At 38.5% G+C, this 22,634-nt stretch overlaps 1 protein-coding gene across 1 annotated transcript in view; it reads left to right on the forward strand.

Moving 5' to 3' along the window:
• LOC133553373 (gamma-aminobutyric acid receptor subunit alpha-2-like) overlaps positions 1-22,634 on the forward strand; it is a 118,261-nt gene that overhangs the window by 88,847 nt on the left and 6,780 nt on the right. The window contains 2 exon segments of the mRNA XM_061901496.1: positions 14,355-14,507; positions 20,295-20,497. Of these exon segments, the coding sequence (XP_061757480.1) occupies positions 14,355-14,507; positions 20,295-20,497 (356 nt within the window).

The following is a 22,634-nucleotide window of genomic DNA, read 5'->3' on the forward strand; positions in this document are numbered from 1 at the left end:
TGTGGCTGTGACATTGCTGATCAAGTCTACAGGTAATAAAACAGGTGCGTGGAAGGCAATATGAAGGTATTGGGGCTTCAGAACTGTCAATAAAGATGACGCTTTAAACACGGAAGTGCTGCGCTGCTTTAAAACACGCCTCACCAAATGTGTAAAAACAGTATTACCACCGTTGCTTCAAATATTTTTAAATAACAAACATTCAGACCTGCACAAGGGTTTTAAAGCGTGGCAGGTAATTTTGTTAACAGCTTCCCCGTGCACATATACAATAGATACGAGACACCCATACATCTGGTTGGCTTGTTGAAAACTATGACAGGCAGTCCAAACCACTGACGTAATGTAAAATAATGCAAGTGAATTGACTGAATATTGTAACAAAAATTCCCACTTTTTCATGTGTTTTATCTTTAAAACAACGTGTGTTTCACTACTTGTCTTATCTGTGTATTTTTAGCCTCGCTTTCAGTGTTTACTAATTATTGTATTCGTCTTAAAGCACACGTCAACCATAAATCATGAAGTATTTAATACGATAAAGCTTTCTATTCTATTCCAACCTAATTCTAGATTAAGGCAGGCTTTATCTAGAATGTAAAATACATATAAACTGTTATTTGACTGCAATAGGAAAAGTCCATGTGTTTAATGCACATTTTAATTTTAATTATTTTTTTGTTCTTTGGGTGCACTAAGAAACACGTTTAATCACAAGTTTTATCATAAAACTCCTGTTAAAATGAAGCCAATATTGAGATTTTTGTGTTCTTTATTTTGAAAAGTATCAAAAATTATTGAAATACATAACGATATACATTTTGGTACCAAAATATCAGTGTCGGTACAACTCTAGGTGGGACGTATGTGCAAACGTAACTATGTTATCGCTTACGTGCCCGCATGTAAACTATGCAGTGACGTAGCAAGGGGTGTCCCAATTCTTAGGGAAGATTACAAAACTCTACCACTTTTTGCTTCATTTCGAGGGTGTAGTAGCAGTGAGTGAGGGCGAGTGGTTTTGAGTGAGGCGGTGTATTGGGATTGGACCTTAGTCACGCTTGTTCAGTTGTCTTGTTTAGAAGCAAATCCTGCACCACTCTTGCCCAAGTGTATCAGTTAGCAGTATAACGTGATTCCCCAGCGACTGCCTTCCTCTATCAAGGGAATCCCTGCATCAATTTCATTCAGTCAGAATATCCTTTCATGCACTAAATGCCCCTATCAAGGTTAAGTGGTGTATGATGCCTTCATAGGAGGCAAAATGCCTGCCAGTGACTTTCTTTGCTTTAACTCGTCGCTCTACATTATCTGATTGGCTGACTCTAAATGAATCATTCATTAGTGGTGTGTCAGTGTTTGATGTAGCGTACTTGCAAACTAGGTCATTTGGCACGACTGAATGTGCTCTCGGGCTTCACTGGGACGGACATCTTGCACGCGCATGTGAGCGTAGCAGCGCACGCTTACAAAGTTCCTACGATTCCGCCAGTCGTGCCCTAGTTGTTATTTTCAAGTGCAATGTTGTACACTGTGTTACATCCAACACATGCATCAGAAGTGTGCTAAATGGAGTTGTGCGGTTTCATCTTCGCTGTTTGGTTAACAGAGGTGTGACATTTCCGTTGTACATAATAGAAGGATGGGACTTGTGGAGGTGCCACGGTCTTGGTTGTCCGTGTTGTGCCTCACTGCGGCAGTGTCATGATTTGCTGTAACAGACATGCACCTGGGGATAGGTTGGTTGGCAACACTAAAAATTGGCCCTAGTGTGTGAATGTGAGTGTGAATGTTGTCTGTCTATCTGTGTTGGCCCTGTGATGAGGTGGCGAATTTTCCAGGGTGCACCCCCCCCACCCCCCCCCCCCCCCTTCCGCCCGAATACAGCTCAGATAGGCACCAGCACTCCCCGCGACCCCAAAAGGGACAAGCAGATGGATGGACTACCAAGATTCAACCATGTTTGTCTTCTTGCACGGTCAAACTCAAATATGAAAAGTTCCATCCAAAGACAACACCATAATGATTTTGGGAGAACTTTGTGGTTTGGATGAAGCCAAACAGAAATTTGAACAGTTAACCAGATATCGTTAACCAAATATACACCTCTCAGGTGTATACCTGCAAAATGACTAAACAAAGCTAGCATGCCAAATTGCTAAAATTAGCATGCTTACAGCTAGCATACATGACCTAAAATATTTGACTCTGAAGTGTATACCTGCAAAATTTGCTAAAATGTTATCATGCTAACCTTAACACGCTAGCAATTGACTTATTAGCAGTAACAATTTTTACTTTGGAATCAATTCAGTCGGATGAAAAATGTGAAAATAGAAACACTTTGTTACAGAATAAGTCTTACTGTAAAATTGAAATCCAGGATTTTTTGGACATCCAAAATAAATGTCTGAAGAAATTGTTTTGATGAAAAAATTCCCAACAGGGAATCAACCCAACAAGGCTGCCTTAAGATGGCATTGCTGCACGCCGCCGGGAACTGTGACAATGTGAAGGAAAATTTACTCAAATATTTTTATCGGTGATGGGGCAGGAAGAGGCTAAAGATAAGTTTGCTCTTAAATTTCATGACGCACCCTGCGGTTCATCAATTTACATTTTACATGCGTCTCTTCACACAAAATGCGGCTCTACGCAGACCTTGTGATATCGGAAATGTGTCACGTTCTGTGGTCATGTTTTGTTTGGTTATGTTCTGTTGGTTTTTGGACTCTTTTAGTTCCTGTTTGCGCATCCTGGCTTGTTTTGACCATGGCGACCCATTAGTTTTACCTACCTCATTTGTTTGGACTCGCGCACCTGCCGCTAATCAGAGACTATTATTTAACCCTGTCAGTTTCAGTTAGTCGGGCTGGCAACATTGCACACTTCATGCCATGGTTACTGACTTTCAATGCTTGTTCATAGTTCATGCTGCTCTGCTCAGGTCACTAAAAGTGTTTTTGTTTATGACCATAGTTCAGTTTATGTGTTGACGTTTTTTGTTTTCTGCGCCAAGTTTTGGGCCTCCGCTGTGAGCACCTTTCGTTTATGCCCTTTTGTAGCTTTTGAGTTAAAATTAAATCATGTATTTACCTTCAAGCCATGTCCGGTCCAGTTCGTTTGCATCCCGAGAAAACAATCCATGCAGCAAGCTGCAAAATAATCCACGTTATGACGATATAAAGGTGCAACCATGGGAATGAAGAATATTTTTACTATTGTGTGGTGCATAAAACGTGGTATCAATTTAAAAGCCACAATAATACTATGATACCATAATCAGAATAAAATCAATCAATTAAATAATAAAAATGTATATAGCCCTCAATCACAAATGCCTCAAATTTTATGGTTGATTAACAAACTAATTTGTGAACAAAACATACATTTCCAATAATATAAAAAAGATAAGAATAGAAACATACAATATTGCATTTTGTTACATATACTTGTTTGATTAAAATAAACTTTTAATTAATTCAGTTTCACAAATACAACAAAAAACAGTGCAAAATAAATAAACAAAAGCAAAAACTACTGGGGCGCTTTGCAGCCGAATGTGAAGATGCTGAGATGAGCATCAGAATCTCCCAATCTGAGGCCAAGGTTCTCAGTCAGAAGAGGAAAGACTGCACCCCTCGAATTAAGTTCTCCCACAAGTGGAGGAGGTCAAGTATCTCGGGGTCTTGTTCACGAATGAGGGACGAATGAATTGGTGTAGCATCTGCAGTGATGCAGTCACTACACCAGACTGTTGTGGTAAGGAAGGAGCTGAGCGAGAAGGCGAAGCTCTAGATTTACTGGTCAGTCCAGGTTCCTACCCTCACCTATGGTCACAAGCTTTGGGTAATTACAGAAAAAACAAGGTTGTGAATACAAGCAGCAAAAATGTGTTTCCTCCGCAGGTTGTCTGGGATCACCCTCAGAGATAGGGTGGGTAGCTTGGTCATCCGGGAGAGACTCAGAATAGAACCGCCGCTCCTTTACGTTGAGAGGAGCCGGCTGAGATGGCTCGGGCACCTACTACGAATGCCTCCTGGGCGCCTATCTGGTGAGGTGTTTCGGGCATGTCCAGCCTGGGGGAGGCGTCAGGGCAGACCTAGAACACGGTGGAGGGACTATGACTCACAGTTTGCTTGGGAACCCCTCGGTGTCCCCTTTGTGGAATGAGAGAAGGTGGCCAGGGACAGGGAAGTCTGGGCATCTCTGTTTTGACTGCTGCCCTGTACTTGGATAAGTGGCAGGAAATGGATGAATGGATGGAAAAATTAGTGTTGGATCGCGTTTAAATTTGTTGGCTTTTTGTCCCCAAAGCCCTCCTGTGTCAAATACCTGTTATTAAAGATTTTTTTCAATTCTATTGTATAATTCCAATATGACAATATTGATAATGAAATAGGGTTGTCCCGATACCAATACTTCAGTACCGGTACCAAAATGTACAAACCCCGTTTCCATATGAGTTGGGAAATTGTGTTAGATGTAAATATAAACGGAATACAATGATTTGCAAAATCTTTTCAACCCATATTCAACTGAATGCACTACAAAGACAAGATATTTGATGTTCAAACTCATAAACTTTATTTGTTTTGCAAATAATAATTCACCTAGAATTTCATGGCTGAAACACATGCCAAAGTAGTTGGGAAAGAGCATGTTCACTATTGTTACATCACCTTTTCTTTTAACAACACTCAAACGTTTGGGAACTGAGGAAACTAATTGTTGAAACTTTGAAAGTGGACTACTTTCCCAATCATTGTTTTATGGAGAGCTTCAGTCGTTCAACAGATTTTCGATGGGATACAGGTCTTAAGCCACGCCACAATGCCAAGACAATGTGGCTTGGCATTGTCTTGCTGAAATAAGCAGGGGCGTCCATGAAAAAAACGGCGCTTAGATGGCAGCATATGTTGTTCCAAAACCTTTATGTACCTTTCAGCATTAATGGTGCCTCCACAGATGTGTAAGTTGCCCATGTCTTGGGCACTAATGCACCCCCATACCATCACAGAGGCTGGCTTTTGATCTTTGCGTCGATAACAGTCTGGATGGTTCGCTTCCCCTTTGGTCCGGATGACACGATGTGGAATATTTCCAAAAACAATTTGAAATGTGGACTCGTCAGACCACAGAACACTTTTTCACTTTGCATCAGTCCATCTTAGATGATCTCGGGCCAGGAGAAGCCGGCGGCGTTTCTGGATGTTGTTGATAAATGGCTTCTGCTTTGCATAGTAGAGCTTTAAATTGCACTTACAGATGAAGCGATAAACTGTATTTAGTGACAGTGTTTTTCTGAAGTGTTCCTGAGCCCATCAATCTTTAGAGATTGATGTGGGTTTTTGATAGAGTGCCGTCTGAGGGATTGAAGGTCACGGTCATTAAATGTCGGTTTCCGGCCATGCCGCTTACGTGTAGTGATTTCTCCAGATTCTCTGAACCTTTTGATGATATTACGGACCGTAGATGTTGAAATCCCTAAATTTCTTGCAATTGCAACTTTGAGAAACGTTGTTCTTAAACTGTTTGACTATTTGCTCCCGCAGTTGTGGACAAAGGGGTGTACTTCGCCCCATCCTTTCTTGTGAAAGACCGAGCATTTTTTGGGAAGCTGTTTTCATGTTCCCAATTAGCCTCCACACCTGTGGGATGTTCCAAATAAGTGTTTGATGAGCATTCCTCAACTTTATCAGTTATTATTGCCACCTTTCCCAACTTCTTTGTCACATGTTGCTGGCATCAAATTCTAAAGTTAATGATTATTTGCAAAAAAAAAAGTTTATCAGTTTGAACATCAAATATGATGTATTTGTAGCATATTCAACTGAATATAGTTTGAAAGGATTTGCAAATCATTCTATTCCGTTTATATTTACATCTAACACAATTTCCAAGCTCATATGGAAACGGGGTTTGTATATCGATACTTTTCTAAATGAAGGGCAACACAAAAAATGGCATTACTGGCTTTATTTTAACAACAAATTTTACGGTACATTAAACATATATTTCTTTTCGCAATCGAAGAACAATTGTGTCCTTAAACAAAATTGTGAACATACTAGACAACTTGTCTTTTAGTAGTAAGCAAACACAGGCTCCTAATTTAGTCTGCTGACATATGCAGTAACATATTATGTAATTTCTCATTCTATTATTTTGTCAAAATTATAAAGGACAAGCTGTAAAAATTGATTGATAATCCACTGGTTAATTTACTGTTAATATCTGGTTATATTCGGTTTCAACATGTTCTATCTACACTTCTATTAAAATGTATTAATCACTTATTTTTCTGTTGTTTGGACGCTTTACATTAGTTTTGGAGGATACCACACATTTAGGTATCAATCTGATACCAATTAGTTACAGGAGAATACATTGGTCATATTCAAAGTCCTCGAGTGTTCAGGGACGTATTTCCTGAGTATATAAACATAACATGAATTTAAAAAAAAAACGAAAAAAAGATTTTGTGACGATAAAAAATATAGAGGTAATCATAGAAGTATCGACTAGATACGCTATTGTACTTGGTATCATTACACTGGCTGTCAGGTGTAGATCCACCCTTGGCATTTCATGCCCGTACATTTTTTTTATAATAAAATTAATTGGGAAGCAGTACTTCTCAAACAGAGTATAGTACCGTTTTTGATTCATTAGTACCGTGATACTATACTGGTACCGGTATATTGATAACCCTATAATGAAACAATATTAAAGGGTAACTGCACTTTTTGGGAATTCACATCATTCACAATCCTTATGTAAGACAAGAAAAAATGTGTTTTTTTAATGCATTTTTAAATTGTAAATACATGCAATTAAAATTTCCGCTTACAATGGAGCCTATGGGGGTCGCTCCATTCTGGCTATAAAGTGCTTAAAAAACATTTAAACACTTCCATTAAGGTTTTATATACATGATGTAAGTATGTATGTAATGTACTAACAGGCACATTTGTAATAACATTTGATATTTATGTATTTTGATCATTTTAAGCATACGCGGCACATTCATTACCAAAACACATTGAATGCATTAAAAAATGCATCCGTCATCATGTCTTTCAAAATTAATGTGAACGATAGGCAAAATTAAAAAAAAAAAAGTTCAGTTCCCCGTTAATAATATAAGAAAAAAACACATTCATAAAAATGAATGGATGACTACCAAAAATAGTATCTAGTATTTATTCGATACGGCTTTGACCATTGATATCAATATTTGGATATATTCACCACTTTTACTTAAGACACATATGTAGTGTCTTCACATAAATTAGAGTTAATGCATCTCCAGCCTCTCGGTCAACCCAAAAAGGGACAAGCGGTAGGAAATGGATGGATGTACAGTACATTGTTGGCTGTCTGCTGAGAGATTGTGTGCCCTCTACTGGACATTACCGTATCTGCGTATTATTGAGCGCTTTGATCAACGTGAACACGGGATCTTGTTTCCGACATCTGTAAGATGCTCTCATTATTGTCTTCCCTCTCAAAAAGCCATCACAGTTGTCTCCCGAGAAAATTCAGCGCATCCTTTTGATTCCTTCTGCACTCTCTCCTGCCTCCTCCCCCATGCAGCACATAGGCGTCCACGCTGCCATGCAAATTCAATTACAGAAGATATAGAGCTCTATGGGATACTGCCAGTGCACTTCGCATTCCACAGCCCAAGTGTGTGTATGGCAACTGACAGAAAATCAGTTTGCAATACACACACACAATATATATATATATATATATATATATATATATATATATGTGTATATACATATATATATAAATAATATATATATGTATATACATATATATATATACACACACACATATTTGGGGATTAGCCCTAGGAATTGACACCCCCCTTTCCACTCCAGAGAAGAAGGACTTTTCTCTTGCCAAGAAGCAGCGTGAAACTAGGCCTCCATTTCAGAATTGCTGCAAATGAGCTATGTTTCTCTGTTCTGTTGCCATGGGTAACACATCTTCTTCTCATGTCTAATCTTGGCTTCTCTTTGTGAAGCATTTAGAAGGCCTGCCTCGCACGGCTGAGAAATCCAATTGCTTTTTCTTCCTGTGTGTGCATTAACGTGCATGTTTCACACCACATTAAAAGGAGCCTCGGTGAAGGGAGTCCCCGACATTTTAGCCTCTGTGGTGTCCATATTAGGCTCACTCATACAACTCGGCGTTTGGTACTGTGAGAACGGGAAATACTCGTTTTAATGACGACGGAAGGGGTGTACACATGGGACACACGTGTGTGTTTCTTTGTCCTCGTCCAGCTGTCCCCACTTCAACTCCCAGCTGACTAGCTGCAGACATCTGTACCATAATGGTGGAGCTTTGTTCACGCTACACTACTTTTTTATTTCAGCATATCCTTTCATGAAGAATATTTTCTTCAATAATGGCATCTGAATTGACAGGGCTGACCTCTTATTTGTGTGGATTTACCAGTAAAACATGATTTATCAGTCCTCCAGGATTGCGCAGGATTTTTTTTTTTTTATTGTTTAAAATATATGTAGAATACAAGATGTGCCTGTTGTACAGCAAAATCTGTTCTGGCAAACATTAACGTATGACGGTTGCCGAGCAACCAGAAGCTACACTGTGATTGAACGGGGATCGTTCGAGACTGGTTTGAAGTGTTTCCGACCAAACCGAGTAATCCCAGTTGACAAGGTGACACTTCCAGTTGATCTATGAGCGGCACAAGGTTTGAATTTATTGAAATGTATAGGTTAAAAGTGCCGCGAGTCAGTAAAGAGGCAATTGCTGTCAGCGAGCTGCTACAATGTCAAAAGACCCCCCAAAAAATACTGTATTTTTCCAACTATAAGTCGCAGTTTTTGTCATAGTTTGGCCGGGAGTGCGACTTATACTCAGGAGCGACTTATGTGTGAAATTATTAACACATTACCGTAAAATATCAAATAATATTATTTAGCTCAGAGACTAGACGTATAATATTTCATCAGATTTAGCGATTAGGAGTGACAGATTGTTTGGTAAACGTATAGCATGTTCTATATGTTATAGTTATTTGAATGACTCCTACCATAATATGTTACGTTAACATACCAGGGACGTTCTCAGTTGGTTATTTATGCGTCATATAACGTACACTTATTCAGCCTGTTGTTCACTATTCTTTATTTATTTTAAATTGCCTTTCAAATGTCTATTCTTGGTGTTGGGTTTTATCAAATAAATTTCCCACAAAAATGCGACTTATACTCCAGTGCGACTTATATATCTTTTACCCCCTTCTTTATTACGCATTTACGGCAGGTGCGACTTATACTCCGGAGCGACTTATACTCCGAAAAATGCGGTACTCACATTCCAAAACTTTCGGGTCATTTGAATCAAATTAGTCTCTGGATACAAGACACGAAGGGAAGCAAGACTTGATGTTATACATAAAAAGATTAGCTGAGAGCAGACCTCGAAAAAGCAATATTAGAACACAGAGGAGATCTGAGAAGTCTGCAGGATGAGGAACAAGAACAATATGAGAGCAACTTGGGGCATTCTCATAAGCATGATTAAAAATGGCACTCAGAGGGTTTACTTCCAATACTCCTCAGACACAAACATAATGAAAACAATGACAACATAAAGGAAGTAGTTGAAAGTTCCAATAATTACTTTGTAAATATTGGACCAAAACTGGAAGAAAGGATTCCAGATCCAGTGTCAATAGAGGACTTTAGTGAAACCATAGCTGCAAATCCCAACTCAATGTTCCTCAGAAATATAATAAAAGAGGAAACAGTTAAAATTGTGAAAAAAATCTAAGACTTCAATCGATTGCAATGGAATTGATTTGGAAACGATAAAAAAAAGTTATTGAAGAGATCTCAGGACCATTAATGTATATTATATACCTATCCTTTCAAACGGGCAAATTCCCAAACACAATTAAAATGGCAAAAGTTGTACCGATTTATAAGACTGGAGACAAACATCAAGTCACAATTTACAGACCTGTTTATTTATTTCCACAAGTTTCTAAAATTATTGAAAAATTGTTTACCAATTAACAAATATAGAACACCCGCGGAGAACCAGAATGAATAGGGAGCCAAAATATCAACACGGTGGCTTTAATTGAAATAACGAAAGAGATTACCGATGCAATAGATGGTTGAACAGAGTGCAGCAGCAGTATTTATGGGTTTAACAAATAATTTGACACAGTTATAATATTTTAATCAAAACCGTTTGAATGGTATGGCATCAGAGGGCTGGTCCTGAACCGGGTAAGAAGCTACTTAAACAACAGGAAGCAGTATGTGAAGCTCGGCGAACATACATCTACAACGCCAAATATATTAATTGGCGTATCCCAGGGATCAATTCTGGGACCGAAATTGTTCAATCGTAATATAAAGCACATTTGTAAACAGTGTTCGTAGTAACGGCGTTATACTTTTATTAGTTAAAAGTAATCTAATAGTTTTTAGGTCCGTTACAACGCCGTTAACGATAACTTGATGTAAAATGGCATGCTACTTTTGATGTGTTTTTTTTTTTTATATTAACAACAAGACAGCGACATAAGTGCAGCAAATTCAATGTAGGAAATATTTTTGTACTAGTGAAAGCAGCACCACACAAAAATGAACTTGATGCCAAATAGAATGAGGCAACATCACACCGTGACACAGCGTACGCACAATGGGAATAATTAAGAACAAATCAAAGATTTAAGTGACAATTTTGCCATCCAAAAAATACCCCGTTTGTTGACAAGAATATATATGACAGCCACCAAAACACATTATATGTCTTTATCAACCAGAGTTAACACAATCCGGTGAAAAGTTTCAAAAGAGCTGGCGTGAGAGCTGACAAACTGCCGATGCTAATTTCTAAAGCTAACAACCACAACTCCATTAAAACCCAACAGGCCTCGCCTTCTAAAAGCACACGCACACACACAGTGCTTTTATATGAAACGTCTCTCAACTGTGTATGCCAGATATTTGATTGTTTTTTTTTTAAGTAATATATTAATTACTTTCCTGTGATGAGGTGGCGACTTGTGCAGGGTGTACACCGCCTTCCGCCCGATTGTAGCTGAGATAGGCACAGCGCCCCCCGCGACTCCAAAGGGAATACGCGGTAAAAAATTGGATGGATGGATTAATTACTTTTCCTAGTAATGAATTAAATTTATTAAAGAGTAGTTCCGTTAGTAATTCAATTGCTTTTTTGGTAAAGTAACGAGTAACTGTAATTAGTTATATTTTAAAATACATTTTTAAGAACACTGTAAAGTTATATAAGACCTAAAGTTAGTACTTTTTGCAGACAATACAACTGTGTTTCGGTCAGGAGAGAAAACACAGAAGCTAATACAAATAACGCTATTTGGCAAGCGTCGAAGAGAAAGTCAAACACAAATAAGAATAGACGGAGAAGACATTGAAAGTGTAAATGAAATCAATTTTGGGTGTAATAATTGATGATAAAATGAACTGGAAATCTCATATAAAATATACAACATAAAGTGGCAAGAAATGCATCAGTAATGAATAAAGAAAAATATGAATTTTACAAATAATTTAGTCCATATTGTCTACTGTTCGCTAGTGTTACCATATCTGAATTATTGTGTAGAAAATAATAACTATAACTTCAAAAGTATGCTTCAGTCACTAACCACGTTACAAAAGTGGTCAGTTTGTCAAATACATAATGTTGGGTGGAGAGAACTTTAAAACCTGTATTTATTGGATCAAAAATACGGAACCTCAACAAAATAGTGAATTTGCAAACATTTAAATTATGCACAAAGCAAACTATAACCTGTTACCCAAGAACGTACTAATATTTTTCTCAACAAAAAAAGAGAAATATAACCTCAGAGAAAAATGTAACTTAAAATATTTACATGCACGTACAACACTTAAAACCCCTATCATATCATTACGTGGAATTCAATTATGAAATGTATTAAGTCATCAAACGATGTACTAATGTATGATCCAGTTTAAGAAACTGTTCAAACTCAAAGTGTTTACAAAGTAAAAAGAAAAAAAATCCTGACAACACTTTTAACTTATTGAAATTAAGATAATCTTATTCATTTCAACATATGAAATGCAACTTATTTCACTATTTATTATTTATTTATTAATTGTATTATTTATTACTGAGAACAGGAAGTGAACAAAAGTGTTAGCAATGGCTATGTAATGGAAAATGGGTAGGATTAAATAAGCTCTGCTTCTTCCCTTCTTCCCTTTTCCAACATGTTGAAAAGAGAAACTGGAAATTGTGATGTATTATGTTGTAACTGTATGCATGTGTAAAATAAACTTAAACCATAAACTACAAACAGTCCCTCCATGCTGCATGCCTAGCTGACAAACAGAACAGGTAAAAAAGTAATAATAATTAAAAAAAAGGTGGCATCAAACCTTGCAATGGTTCGAGGCTTCTTTGTTTTTGTTTTCCAAAACATTGAATCAACTTGTGATTTTAGAAATGTGCTCTTTGCCTATTGGGCACAATCACTATGAGGGACATTTTTTTTAAATGCATGGTGTATTGTGTCGCTTGTGACTGGCACACCACGGTAAACCTTCTCGGCTGATGGGCTAAACCGGTGCTTCTCAATTATTTTCCGTCACTTCTCCCTTGGAAGAAGAAAATATTTCCCCCACCCCCACACTCTCTACTGTGGCTCTAAATCTTATAAACTGTCTATAAAATTGCTATTACTATACCTCTGCATAACATTGTAAGCTTATTAACATTAAAATAAACACACTTTTCCCGCCTCCCACCATGGTTACATTGAAGCAAAGTGCTACATACGTTTCATTATATTCTGGTACGCCAAAAAAAGCATTTTCCCCGAGGTCACACTTGCCCCTCCTGGCCCCGCACCGTGCACCACTGTTTGAGAGGAACTGGGCTAAACTAACTTAGAGGGTACCATTAGTCCCAAAGGACTATTGTACAGGGGACGTCACCCCAGAAGTGCACAAAGGCTGGAATGACAGAAAAGACAGCTCAACTTTTTGAAGTCAATGGCTTTGAAGGCAGACAAAATATTAGCCAAAATGGACAATAGGAAAACATACAAAAGCATTGATAAACAGAAGTACCACATCATTAAAACGGAGATCAAAAGACTGTCAAAATGCAAAGGAGCATTGGCTAAACAGTCAATGTTCTGAAATGTAGGATTTTGAGAAATATCTCAAAACAAAAGTAATGTATGCTAAAATTTAAAATATTTTTGTTGAGTATGAATTCAGTTTGCGGCCATCTGAGGAAATAAGTACGGACGCCCCTGCTCTAGATCGTTAATTTTTGCCATCTTCTCTGCGCTTTGCCAAAGACGAAGCCGACCCCGGAAAGAATCCAATCTCTGTCGTGTTTTATTTGTGTATCTGCCAATAATATTTGTTAAACTAAGTAATTAACTAATTGACTGACTAACAAACACTTATGTAACATCCTGGTGCAGGTAATAAAAAGTTCTTATAATTGAAAAAAAATTGGAGAATATTAATATTTTTGTCCAAAAGAAAACACGCTTGTTAAAATCAGAAAGCAGAATATTTCAATTTTTTATTACTTTCACCACGATATTTTGTAATCGTTTTTCAGTTAGTCAGTCATTCAGTTGGTTAGTTAGAAAAATATCTCAAAAAGTTATTGGAAGATTTTCATGAAAGTTTTAGATCATGTCCAAAATGTAATAATGAACAAGTTATTACATTTTGGGGCTGATCTGGATAGTTTTCTACTGTGTTAGCTTATAATTATGTTTTCGGGTTTTGACGGTTTGGCTTCCAATGTGTTCTCCAACTTTGCTCCCACCTGCTTCTTCTCCCACCAAGTTCTTTCAAGTGACGGGAAAATGTTACTGAGTAGCAGAGTTGCTGCAGTTACATTAGCCGTGGCCTAATGGTTGCAATTACGATATCAAAAATAGAGAATTATATTGTACGATAGACATTTTTATGATTTGCTATGATATACAGTATGTTGTTTTCTCGCTTAGGACTGTTTGGCTGTACGATAACAGTACACAAAAACTGGGGCAACTTTTTGGTGTAAAGTTTCATTGAAGAGTGAATCATGCCAAAAGTTTGGTGCGCAAAAAATGATGTAGCACTGTTTTCGTGTTTGTGAAAGAAAAGTATGTTTAAATGTCCTTAAATCTGCCAAAGCACCGATACAGTATGTATGCCTTGAATTAATGTGTCATTTTATTTACATCTCATACGTTGCTTGCATTATAGATTATATTTGTACCTCTGCTCCAAATCATCCGTTGTGATGCTTTGACCTTTTCTTCTGCTCAGGTGAATACACCGTGATGACAGCTCATTTCCATCTGAAGAGGAAGATTGGCTATTTTGTCATCCAGACGTATCTGCCTTGCATCATGACTGTCATTCTCTCTCAAGTGTCTTTCTGGCTCAATAGAGAATCCGTACCAGCAAGGACTGTGTTTGGTAAGTATGTTTTTTTTTTTCAAGCTCACATTGAGCTCGCTATTTCAATAGAATTGGAACGACAAAAACAAAATGCATCCCGTATTACAGTATGTATCTTTGCCTTCTACACACAAAACCGCCTTTGTGAAGCTCCAAATCTTGGTGAAAAAGCAGAATAAAAGGCTAAAAGCTGGTGGCAAATGGGCAGCACCGTTTTCAATGCTTGACTGCTTTTCTGTACTTGTTTGTAATCCAAGTGGAAATAACAAGAGTGACCTAAGACTGGTTAGCTCCAGGAAGAAAACGCACAAAGAAGTCAGCATTATTATGCTTTCAGCTAACATACTGAATATTCATGATAGTCCTGGGTTTTTTGATCCAAAAGGTCAGACAAACCCGGTCTTCCGAAAACTAAGATAATAAGTGTTGCCAAACAACCCTTGAAAAACGTACTTGGAAGCAAAAGAAAATGTTCCATACTCAGCTGTCAAGGGACATACACTGTATTTCTATTGACGCAAAAATAAAAAGTAGTCTGTAATATGTCAATAAAGTTGTTTAAACATGTGGCAGGAATACTTTTCTAACTGGCACTCATTGAAGGAGGACACTTTCTCCCTCTCTCTTGTCTTTCCGGTTTGCTTCTTTATTTGTTCTTGTTTAACTTTCTTGTTCCCTCTTTTTCCACTGTTCTCTAAAATGTAAACAATGGAATTGATCACATGGCCTCTTAACTAAATTGACAAGAAACCCCCTTTGTAAGTTAGACTTAGACTTAGACAAACTTTAATGATCCACAAAGGAAATTGTTCAATTGTTCAGTTACAATGATGGAGAATGTAAGGATGGAAATGACAATGCAGGTATAAATAGACTAGATATAGCAATATAACATATCTGCGAATATATACAATATATACTTAATATGTGTACAGTATATTATATATATAGATATATTATGTCAATAACAAATATACAATTATACCAATTACCATGTACAATATTACAGTATATGTGGCACCCCAAGGATAAAATAGAATAGAGCGTAGATCCAGCAGAAAATAGAATATAGACATTAAAAACAAAGAGAAGTAGCAGACAAAGGGTGTCAGATAATGGACGGATATTATCTATTGCTGTATGGGGTCTCGGGTTTTATGTCGTAATATGTACATATGCTTGCATGAAGTTTTTTTTCTCACTCCAGACTGGGTCCCCTCAATAGGAGCCCAGTCTGAAATGGACTTTTATTTACTCATCCTCCCCCAGCGTCTATCTTTTTCCCACCTTTTAGGTGTCAGTAACGTCACATGGATGTCGTGACAGCCGCGACTTTGACTTTGACTCCCAAAATTGATAAAAGACACGTATAATAGGAATACTCTTTCAATGAAGAAAACAAAACACATTTCATTTTCTGACTTTTCCTGTCTGAAAGAAAAAAGCTAAACACTCAGATATACAAATAGATGCGACAGAGTCGAGATTGGATGGTTTAGTGAGGCTCTCGGATCGGGCAGCGTGTCGAGAAGACAATCAAAATTGACTTGAACAGGGATAGTCCACTAAATTTGAGGGGCACGTTTCCAGAAAGCTATGGAACGGGGGTCCGGACTTCTCTCATCCGTATTACTCTTATTTTGTGTATTATGGAGAACCAGCGTCCTCAGTAAACATTTGATTTTGGTTTATTTATTTTTTCAGAGTTACAGGAGCGCTCTGTTTTTAAATATCTTCTGCAAAAAAGTTATTCAAAGATCATCTATTTGACAGCACTCTAGTGTTATTAATTAATTAATTTTTCTGCTGCAAAAAATGTGAGTGTCTCACAAGTTTTTTTAACTGAACTTGCGGGCCACCGCAAGCCCTAATGATGAAAAAGAGAGGACCTAAAACGGAACCTTGAGGAACACTGCCAGTAAGCTTAAATCGGTTGAACAAATTAATACTGGTTTTATCTGAAGTAAAGAAGCTACAGAAACACCTTATTTGCAAAAATCACATTACAAAAATAAAATCAATCAATCAATCAATGTTTACTTATATAGCCCTAAATCACTAGTGTCTCAAAGGGCTGCACAAACCACTACGACATCCTCGGGCAAGGAAAACTCACACCCAGTGGGACATCGGTGACAATAATGACTATGAGAACGTGATACTGTGATACTGATGATACTGATGACTATGAGAACATATGAGAACATGATACTGTGAAAGATCAATCCATAATGGATCCAACACAGTCGCGAGAGTCCAGTCCAAAGCGGATCCAACACAGCAGCGAGAGTCCCGTTCACAGCGGAGCCAGCAGGAAACCATCCCAAGCGGAGGCTGATCAGCAGCGCAGAGATGTCCCCAGCCGATACACAGGCGAGCAGTACATGGCCACCGGATCGGACCGGACTCCCTCCACAAAGGAGAGTGGGACATAGAAGAAAAAGAAAAGAAACGGCAGATCAACTGGTCTAAAAAGGGAGTCTATTTAAAGGCTAGAGTATACAAATGAGTTTTAAGGTGAGACTTAAATGCTTCTACTGAGGTAGCATCTCGAACTGTTACCGGGAGGGCATTCCAGAGTACTGGAGCCCGAAATGAAAAAGCTCTACAGCCCGCAGACTTTTTTTGGGCTTTGGGGATCACTAATAAGCCGGAGTCCTTTGAACGCAGATTTCTTGCCGGGACATATGGTACAATACAATCGGCAAGATAGGATGGAGCTAGGCCGTGTAGTATTTTATACGTAAGTAGTAAAACCTTAAAGTCACATCTTAAGTGCACAGGAAGCCAGTGCAGGTGAGCCAGTACAGGCGTAATGTGATCAAACTTTCTTGTTCTTGTCAAAAGTCTAGCAGCCGCATTTTGTACCAACTGTAGTCTTTTAATGCTAGACATGGGGAGACCCGAAAATAATACGTTACAGTAGTCGAGGCGAGACGTAACAAACGCATGGATAATGATCTCAGCGTCTTTAGTGGACAGAATGGAGCGAATTTTAGCGATGTTGCGGAGATGAAAGAAGGCCGTTTTAGTAACGCTTTTAATGTGTGCCTCAAAGGAGAGAGTTGGGTCGAAGATAATACCCAGATTCTTTACCGTGTCGCCTTGTTTAATTGTTTGGTTGTCAAATGTTAGAGTTGTATTATTAAATAGAGTTCGGTGTCTAGCAGGACCGATAATCAGCATTTCCGTTTTTTTGGCCTTGAGTTGCAAAAAGTTAGCGGACATCCATTGTTTAATTTCATTAAGACACGCCTCCAGCTGACTACAATCCGGCGTGTTGGTCAGCTTTAGGGGCATGTAGAGTTGGGTGTCATCAGCATAACAGTGAAAGCTAACACCGTATTTGCGTATGATGTCACCTAGCGGCAGCATGTAGATGCTGAAGAGTGCAGGGCCAAGGACCGAACCCTGGGGAACTCCACACGTTACCTTAACGTAGTCCGAGGTCACACTGTTATGGGAGACACACTGCATCCTATCAGTAAGATAAGAGTTAAACCAAGACAGGGCTAAGTCTGACATACCAATTCGTGTTTTGATACGTTCTAATAAAATATTATGATCGACAGTATCGAAAGCAGCGCTAAGATCGAGGAGCAGCAACATAGATGACGCATCGGAATCCATCGTTAGCAATAGATCATTAGTCATTTTTGCGAGGGCTGTCTCCGTCGAGTGATTTGCCCTGAAACCGGATTGAAAGGTTTCACATAGATTGTTAGACGCTAAGTGTTCATTTAACTGCTCCGCAACAATTTTTTCGAGGATTTTTGAAATAAAGGGAAGGTGAGACACCGGTCGGTAGTTTACCATGAGGTCAGGATCGAGGTTAGGTCTTTTAAGAAGAGGATGAATAACCGCTTTTTTGAATGCTAAGGGAACAGTGCCCGAGGAAAGTGATAAGTTTATAATATTTAGCACTGATGGACCTAATAATACAAAGAGCTCCTTGATCAGTTTCCCAGTAAGCGGGTCAAGTAAACATGTCGTTTGTTTTATTCCATTTACACGTTGTAACAATTCCTCTAATGTTATTTCCTCAAAACGAGAGAAACTATTTTGGAGGGCAGTATCCGCCGTATATACAATCGTGTCAGTGTTAATAGAACCCCGTTGTAGCTGGGACGCATTGTCTTTAATCTCCTTTCTAATGACTTCAATTTTCTTCCTAAAGAATTGCATAAAGTCATCAGCTGAGTGGTTGGAGCTACTGGAAGGAGTCCCTTGTTGGGTTAGCAATGCTACCGTACTAAACAAAAATTTAGGATCGTTTTTATTACGGTGGATGAGATTTGAGTAATAATTAGCTTTAGCTAAGGTAAGCATGCGTTTATAAGTTATTAAACCATCACTCCATGCTTGATGGTGCACCTCAAGTTTAGTCGTGCGCCATTTGCGTTCCAGCTTTCTGCATAATAATTTCTGAGCTCTAGTTTCTTCTGTAAACCACGGGGTGCGCTTTTTTGGAACAATTGCAACTGCCGAAAGGGAGTGGACTTAAAGTGGTGCCTTGAGGAACGCCTCAGTTATATAAATCACAAGTTTGTACCCGGGTTTTCTATGTTTCCCCGCAAGGTTAAAATGTCAATGCAAGGATCTGCCAATATGTTTACAGTGGTCCAAGTTCCTCTAAACAATAGGAGCACTCAAGTGTTTTTAGTAATTTTGCTGCGAAAATGTTTGTCTCCAAAGTTTTGGACTGAACATGGGGGCCGGTACGGTGTCATTCCTGAGCCGCATTTGGCCCCCTGGCCTCCATTTTAATAACACTGATCTAGAGGAAGTAGAAGTTTGCAACGAGGTTTCCGTAAGTGAACCTGAGAAAGGATATTTACCGTTCACCCACACTCACTCATTCCCACTCTTTGTGAGAAGTCCCAGAAGAACAATTGACAAGGACTTTATTCATTGAAATGAACAGAAAGACTGAAAAGAATCCATTTAGTCAACTGCTCACGACACAGAACTGATGAATGACAAATGTTTAATCAATTCATGGTACAAATATATACTATCAGCATAATACAGTCATCACACAGGTTAATCATCATAATATATACATTGAACAGCATATTGCTGTTGTCTGCTGAATATCTTCTTGAAGCCAAACCACCGCCAGATGATGGACCCCCTGCTCTTTATGTTGGGCATTTATTGTTCTTCCTCCATTTGTGATAAGCTTCGCACCATCTCTCTCTTGTATTGTCACAAGCTCCACTCGCTCGGCCTGGCTCAGCTAACGTTAGCCATGATCGGCGAGAGCTATGACGCTAGACTCGCGAGGGTATGTGACATATGTAAGAAGGCGGGCTTTTTTTCCGTATCTGTGAGAATGAGAGACAAGGAGGAGTGAGAAACTCCTGTTGTGTAATGCACGCAGCTTAAAGCAAAGGTGTTAGAACATATAATCGAATTTTACGATATAGTCATTTTCTATATCGCACAGAGACAAACCTGCGATATATCGTATATATCGATATATGGCCCAGCCCTAGTGTGAATGCTTTTTTTTTGGTCCTCTGATTGGCTGTCCAGGGTGAACCTCGCCTCTCACCAGTAGTCAGCTGGCATAGTCTCCAGCTTTGATACTATGAAACTATCACAAGCTCATATAAAGAGAAATACCTATTTAATTTTAACTCACCACAACCCTGGACAGGACAAGTCCTAAACATGGACGGATGAATATTCCAGCAATATTCCAAAGCAGAAAGATATTCAATTGTGTTGAAAATGAACTGTTGTATGATCAATATGCTAATAATGCACAGCAGCAAGCTGATCAAGGATGTTTCTTTGCAGGTGTAACCACCGTGCTCACCATGACAACACTAAGTATCAGCGCTCGCAACTCCCTTCCTAAAGTCGCATACGCCACCGCCATGGACTGGTTCATCGCCGTCTGCTACGCTTTCGTCTTCTCCGCCCTGATTGAGTTTGCCACAGTCAATTATTTCACCAAGCGTGGTTGGGCCTGGGATGGAAAAAGTGTGGTGACTGACAAGGTGAGGAAGAGGAGGAGAACGTCTTTTGACAACTTTCACTTGGAAAAAAGATGACATTTACCATACGTTTAGCATATGTGCTACTTATTGCAAAATAGTTGGTGTACTATTAAAACACAATTTCATTAGTCTTTAAGTACAACTGGAGATACAAATGATTACGTTTAAATGTCCTTGCTATGGCTGCAAATTTAAAACTCAAACCAATCATTGTTTATTTAGAGTTCTATCCTGAAATATGGATTTGTAAAACAATGATAATAACTAAACATATTTAATGATAAAATGGTAAAACTTTAGAATGGGGAACATATTGTAAGTAACAAAGACTTAAGGGTTAGGGTTATTGTTGTTTTGTGTTTTGTTATGTATGAACAGACCATCATTTGGTGGTATTAAAGGGAGAATCATATACAACAACTTCCTTACTTAGAACTAATGAGCAATAATTCTGAGGTTATTGAGGGAAGACTCTTAGTTAATGGCTTACTCTTTGTATAATAAGGCCATACAGAATAAGGCATTAGTACATAAGTACTTTACAATGACTAATTAAGAGCCAATATATTACTAATTTGCATGTTCATAAACAACTAATTAATGGGGAATGTTACCCATACAAATAATTGTTATTACTATACACATATATATATATATATATATATACATAGTCATCATTGTCACCGACGTCCCACTGGGTGTGAGTTTTCCTTGCCCTTATGTGGGCCTACCGAGGATGTAGTAGTGGTTTGTGCAGCCCTTTGAGACACTAGTGATTTAGGGCTATATAAGTAAACATTGATTGATTGATACACCATTTATTGTGTGAAAATGAAACAGATATGTTCCTTGATCAAACTGTCGACAGCGTAAAATCTTTATTAACTTCAATTCAGGGTTTCACGGTGGGAGAGGGGTTAGTGCGTCTGCCTCACAATACGAAGGTCCTGCAGTCTTGGGTTCAATCCCAGGCTCGGGATCTTTCTGTGTGGAGTTTGCATGTTCTCCCTGTGAATGCGTGGGTTCCCTCCGCGACCCCAAAAGGGAATAAGCGGTAGAAAATGGATGGATGGAACTTCAATTCAACCCACTGTCATGCAAGTGTGAGACAACAGGGCTGTATATAAAAACATCAGAACACTTTTAACTCATTAGAAGTGTAAAGTAGTGATAAGAATTTTTTGAGAAATGTTTTTATGACTTTACTCACAAAAAAACCCAAAATAACTGTTTGTTAAACTGATTTCATACCAAAATTAGGGGTGTCCCCAAACAACTTTTGACTTCTCATACTGATATTGGAGCCTTGAGTAGTGGCGAACACCGATAATGAGCTGATAAGATATCAACAGGAATAATGCATACTTTTATTATTTTGTATCTTGGAATGTTATAAAAGGTTTCATTAAGTGAAATTAACTAACTAGAGCACAATGGTACGTATGAAAACACTAACCTTTTTTATCATTAACCGTCTGGATTGGACTTATGCTGTCTTTAGGTTGAAGTGGAGTGGTAATTGTTTTTTGGCAACACTTAATGGCTACAAAGATTCATTAAATTAAACGCATGATGCAGTAAGTTGAATGACGTCAGATTTCCACTGGATGTGGACGGTGCCACGGCACATTAAAGGCAATGTGTCAGTTTTCATTGTAAGTAGACCGTCAGCGCACGGCACCACCGTGGTACCATCCCTGCGCTAAACATACACAGAGCTTTTATACTTGACAGACATGGCAAATGTGGGCCAAAACACCGCTGATCATTTATCTCAAATCTGCTTGTGTTAGACAGGAAGTCATGTACAAGTACAAAATAAATTATCCGGTTTATTTTGAAAATAAAACACTTCACTTTCAAGGCGGATTTTACACACTTATTTTACACTTTAAGTTGTCTTAATGGGTAGGGACGGACATGAAGTTAACTCATCAAAGTTCTTCAGATGTAATTTCACCTTGTTGACACAAATGGATGAGAACCTGCCAATTATGGAGGTCCAAAATCAAATAATCATATTACAGGCATTTCCTGGTAGCTACTAGGGGGTCTTTGTCAAATATCAGCTGATACGGCAGCCGGGGAAGCAGGGGAGTGGTTAACTGGAGTTCAATGAGATGTGTGTGTCTGTACG

This window comes from Nerophis ophidion, linkage group LG05, assembly GCF_033978795.1.
Source record: "Nerophis ophidion isolate RoL-2023_Sa linkage group LG05, RoL_Noph_v1.0, whole genome shotgun sequence".
NCBI classification, from domain to species: domain Eukaryota; kingdom Metazoa; phylum Chordata; class Actinopteri; order Syngnathiformes; family Syngnathidae; genus Nerophis; species Nerophis ophidion.